The following is a 4,999-nucleotide window of genomic DNA, read 5'->3' as shown; positions in this document are numbered from 1 at the left end:
TTTTGATAAATTCCCCTCACTGTTAGTAAAAAAAAAACACAGTTTGGGTAGACAAAAAAAAAAGATCCCACTTGCTACATCTGATTCAGAGCTGAAATCCCTCGTTACAGTCATATTCTCCTCCCACCAGCATGAGCGCTGTTGTCAGAGATGACTACTATAGCGACCCAGGCACAGCTAATCGATCGCGGAAGTTTGCACTGTACGCCACTCTGTTTTCGAGAGAGCGCTCGGCTAGTCGTCCTGCGCCACTGTGTTGCTGGCTCTTGAAACGGTGTGGAGTGCCGGTGGAGGCGGAGGCGTGTACGGTAAGCATTCAGGTCCCGGAAAGGGACGAATAAAGGAAAATTTCACAAAGAGGTTTTGTGTATCTGTGCTGAGGAACTACAAGTCTCAGCGTGTCTTCCCGACTAGACGACTCTTTCTGGTGCTTGTAGTTTATCAGGAGATGACAGGCCTCAGCTTACTGCTGGATGCTTTCGAATCCTACAGCTTGACACCCAGCATGGCATAGCTGTAGACTAACTTCTCATATATTCCCCCCATGTAGTTTGTTACCTCGGGACACAGTTGTACCAGATGGGACACAGTGCATTGTTTTCTACACTTACAGGCTGCATTGTAATGCAACAAATAGAATCCATTTATGTTAATGAGATCTTCTGCAGTACATTGGTAAATATCCTGCATGGGGCAGTTTTGTGTGCCTTTAAGGGGGTGTTCACACTAGCCTCAGGACGCTCAGGCGAATGCACACAGACGCAGATACAGGCGTAGGGCATACATAGTTAACCACACCTCTATTTGCGGCATCCGTGAGCCCCAGCTGCTGCATTTTTGTACCCATAGGATTGTATGGACAGAATAAGATAAAAACAATAAAGATGGCGAGCGCACTACCGATGTGATGGCTATTGGCGGGTTTGGGTGAGCAAGCTACTAAACCAGGGAGAGGGACCCTGTATACAGATATGAAAAGGCAGAAAAAGAGCGCTACAACCCAGGAATTTATGTTATTAAAGAGGATGTAATTCATCTTCAGCTGAGTCCCCACGGCGACTGACTGCAATCACATCTTCAGCTGCAGGATACCACTCCAAGCCTATGGCAACATCCATACAGTCCAGCTGCAGGAGCCGTTCGTGACCCAAGCTGACAGCACCATCCACCCTTCACCGGCAGGACACCACCACGTCCATCCAACAGTGAGTCCTTAATTGCAGACATCAACTTTAAGTATTACATCCTCTTTAATAACATAAATTCCTGGGTTGTAGCGCTCTTTTTCTGCCTTTTCATGGACAGAATAGGTGAGGATTTTGTGTTTGGGAACTCACGTCCTATACGCATGCGTATGTAAATGCCGGTAATTGTGTTTACACATGTATACCTACATACAGCATTTTGTGCCTATGGGCAGAAAAATGCAGCAGCTGGGGCTCCGAGCATATACTGAACCTGTCTGCTTTTTTTTGCCATCTGTGTCCCATTGGGGAGATTTCCCTTTGCTTCCTGTCTGATTGCCACAACAAAGAAGTGAGAAGAAATCCCTGGGGAACCACAACAAAGAAGTGAGAAGAAATCCCTGGGGGTCTGCACGTTTAGAAGAACTGGTGCCCCATTGGAAAACGTTTTATCCATTCCTGTTCTGTTGATAACCCAAAGTTTGGGATTTTCTTTCATGTTCAGTGATAACGGTCATGAGTACAAATAGAGAGGGACAATCGCCCTAAAGCTGGCCATACACCTGTCAATTTATTTTGTTCAACCCGCTGGCTGGATGAAAAGAATTCACCCGATTCCTCCATCAACACAAACAGCGTCTCGATCGAGGAATTCTGCTGTTTGCATTGTATTCGGTACCTGTCAGAATACTCGATCAGAGCGGACAGCGAATTGGCTGCTGGCTCTGATCGCACAGAGATTTTCCAGCCGACTCCTTCGATCAACTGATTGAGGAATGCCGGCTGAAAGGGAGCCGACAGCCCCAAACACTGTGCAAATTTCAGCCGGTAGATTAAAAACCGTCCGCAATCGGCCAGTGTATGGGCACCTTTAGAAGAAGCCGGCTCAGAGCCTAGACAGAAACAAGCATTTAACTCCTGTATCGCTGGGGTAGCCCCACTGCAACGGTCAATGACATTTTTTCCTTATAGGCCCCATTCACACTGAGCGACATGAAAATCGCGCGACTTTGAGCGATATTGCGCGACGAGAGATATTGAGCGACATGTCCCTATTGGGCTGTATGCAATCAGGAGCAATATCGCTCAAAATCGCTCTAAAAAAGGGTCATGTAGGAGCGACAAGCTACCAGCGACGAGCTACAAGCGATATTGAGCGACGAGATGTGAACAGCTCCATTGAAATGTATTGGAGAAGCTACATAGAGCGATATCGCGCGGAAATATGAGCGATATCGCTGCAAAAATCGCTCAGTGTGAACGGGGCCTTAGTTCTTCTCTGCCTAATGGTCCTGGTGACCATAGTTGCAGAAAGCAATGAAAAGGACAGAATTTTATGGTGGTTGTCACTGGAACATGAGTTGAAGGGAAACCTTTCACCTGTTCCATTGACACAGGAATAAAAGGACATTTCTTCTAGCGTCTTTCGTGCGGCTGTGGGACAGGAAAGGGCGTTGTTAAAAGCTCCATATTCTTTCCACATTAGTGTTGGGCTTTCTACACTAGTGTCCTGTCCCAGCATGTCTGCTTTTTCGGGTACTGGTAGTTTTACAAAATAAAATGAGTCCCGGGACTTGTTTCACTTTTAGATTACAGTTGCCAATAATAAACTGAGCTCCAAAGATTCCAAACTGCTGAGCTATTGCACCCAGGTTCATCCAACACAGCATGGTCACAATGGGCCGCAATTTACTATATATACCCTGTGCTACTCACTGAAGGAATTAGTATGATATGTTTTTAAAGGTGACTTGTACTGCGATGAACATGAAAATGTTATTGCTAACCTCTTTCTTAATTCACTATCTTTCTGGCTGTTTCTGATTTTAGTACGCGATTCACTGCATTGGAACAGTCATAAAGCTAGTGAAAGTCTGAGGGAAAACAGAACTCCTGGTCTGCATACTTGTTCCAGTTCAGTGATTAAAAAAGTATTTAAGTCTTTGAATCAACATAACATCCAGATAGGAATTCCACATCCCTGTACTATCGCCCTACGCCTGGGACATGCAGTTTCAGGCACCGGGCAAGTCGTTTTTTTGTACATTAGCCCTTCTCCAGATAAGCAGAGCTAAATGTACAGTGGGGAGCCGCCGCTCGTTTTTATACAGGTGATCTGTTCAGATCACTTATATGAAACAAGCAGCGATCTTGTTCCGGCCAATCAGCATCGAGCCTGCTTCCCAGGCCAATCAGGAAGCCGGCTGGCGAGTAGTGACCTGATTGGGCGGGAAGTCGGTTTCCCGGCCAATCGCAATCATGCAGGCCAAACAACATGGAGTCAGCTTCCCTGGCAATCAGGATGCCGGCTGGCATGTAATTACCCGCTGCCGGGCTTTCTGATTGCCAGGGCAGCCTGCACCATGCCAAAGGAAGCACCGGTATCGTTACTTGGTATTAGCGGGTACCAAAAGCAAAATATCGGTATCGTACTCGATACCCAAAAAACGCTATTGGTGCATCCCTAGTTTGGATTAAAACTATTGTATTGCATTGGGACTCCTAGTACTGGTTTTCTTTAATAGCTCTAAAAATGTAAAGCAATATGTGTAACAATAGTTCTCTAATATTGATGGCCAGAACAGAAAACCAGGAGCATCTGTAAGGCCAAAACTTTGCTTAGTTGAATATGGGCCCTGCATGTTTAGAAGTCATTTTTGACATATGCAGCACATGTTCACAAAGATAGGTATGGAAGTTCCTGGTAGGCTGCAAAGGTTGGAAGGTCTGAGATGGTAAATAGCATGCTGTTGTACTGCAGGGAAAATGCAGAATTGGTTGTTTTAGGGTAATCCTGCTTTCCTGCTTTTTCCTGAGAGCAGAGGTGCTGAATTTTGAATATGGCAGTTTCAGAAAGGTTTTGTTAGATTTTTGCCAGGTAGAGATTTACCTCAGACAACAGGAGCTTGCCAGTAAATTTTGTCCGCATAATAAAAGTCTGTATACCAAGAACTATAATAACCTTAAAGTAAAAGTTAAGCCCAAACTTTTTTTTACCAGTTTAGGATAGAGTAAGGAAGGGTTACCCCTGTCTGCTTTTTTTTTTTTGCCATCTGTGTCCCATTGGGGAGATTTTCCTTCGCTTCCTGTCCAAAGTCAACAGAAAGTCAGAGGAAATCTCTCCAAAGAATGGGAAATGCCTGGTAGTCAGTAGGCTCACCAGTACTAGTGTCCCTTTTGGAAGATTTCCCATCTGTTCCTGTTCTGATGACAACCCACAATTTGGGATTTTCATTCACTTCCATTGATAATGGTCACGAGGACAAAGAGGGACAATGAATCTCCCAATGAATCTCGGGAACACAGATACCAATAAAAGCCTGACAGGTGTTCTAATCCCTCTCTACTAATAATAACAAATACATAAAAAAAAGTATTGTCTTCAGTTTCTATTTAATCAGTTAACTGCACCAACCAGCACTAGCTTTGTATACCAAGAACTATTTTAACTTCAGTGAATTCACTTTATTTTGCACCCCGATCATTCCTTTCTTAGTGCCTAATTGTTTGTTTGTCTCTGGCAGGTTGTGGATTTCATGACCAGCGACAGCGATGGATGCAGCCACTCAAGGAAATGGGGGCATAGTATCCGATGTAGTCTTTGTCATTGAAGGAACGGCTAATCTAGGACCATACTTCGAGTCCTTGAGGAAACATTATTTGCTACCTGCAATAGAGTAAGATGTATTGTGCATTTCTGTACTGCTTCTGACTTTGTGAAGAATATCACAGCTGCATAGTGTGTTTTTATTCTGTTTGTAATAAAAAGCAAACCTTAACTCAAGGCTTAGGATATTTCAGAAAAATGCTCAGCT

General features: G+C 44.4%; 1 protein-coding gene across 1 annotated transcript in view; it reads left to right on the top strand.

The window, feature by feature from the left end:
- Positions 1-274: 274 nt before the first annotated feature.
- The window catches only part of MED25 (mediator complex subunit 25), a 58,555-nt gene continuing 53,830 nt past the window's right edge, over positions 275-4,999 (top strand). The window contains 2 exon segments of the mRNA XM_018562787.1: positions 275-308; positions 4,709-4,861. Of these exon segments, the coding sequence (XP_018418289.1) occupies positions 4,737-4,861 (125 nt within the window). The 5' untranslated portion in view covers positions 275-308; positions 4,709-4,736.

This window comes from Nanorana parkeri, unplaced genomic scaffold, assembly GCF_000935625.1.
Source record: "Nanorana parkeri isolate BGI_ZX_2015 unplaced genomic scaffold, ASM93562v1 scaffold600, whole genome shotgun sequence".
Taxonomy (NCBI): domain Eukaryota; kingdom Metazoa; phylum Chordata; class Amphibia; order Anura; family Dicroglossidae; genus Nanorana; species Nanorana parkeri.
The sequence above is the reverse complement of the archived record's forward strand: the minus strand, read 5'-3'. Positions and strand labels throughout refer to the sequence as shown.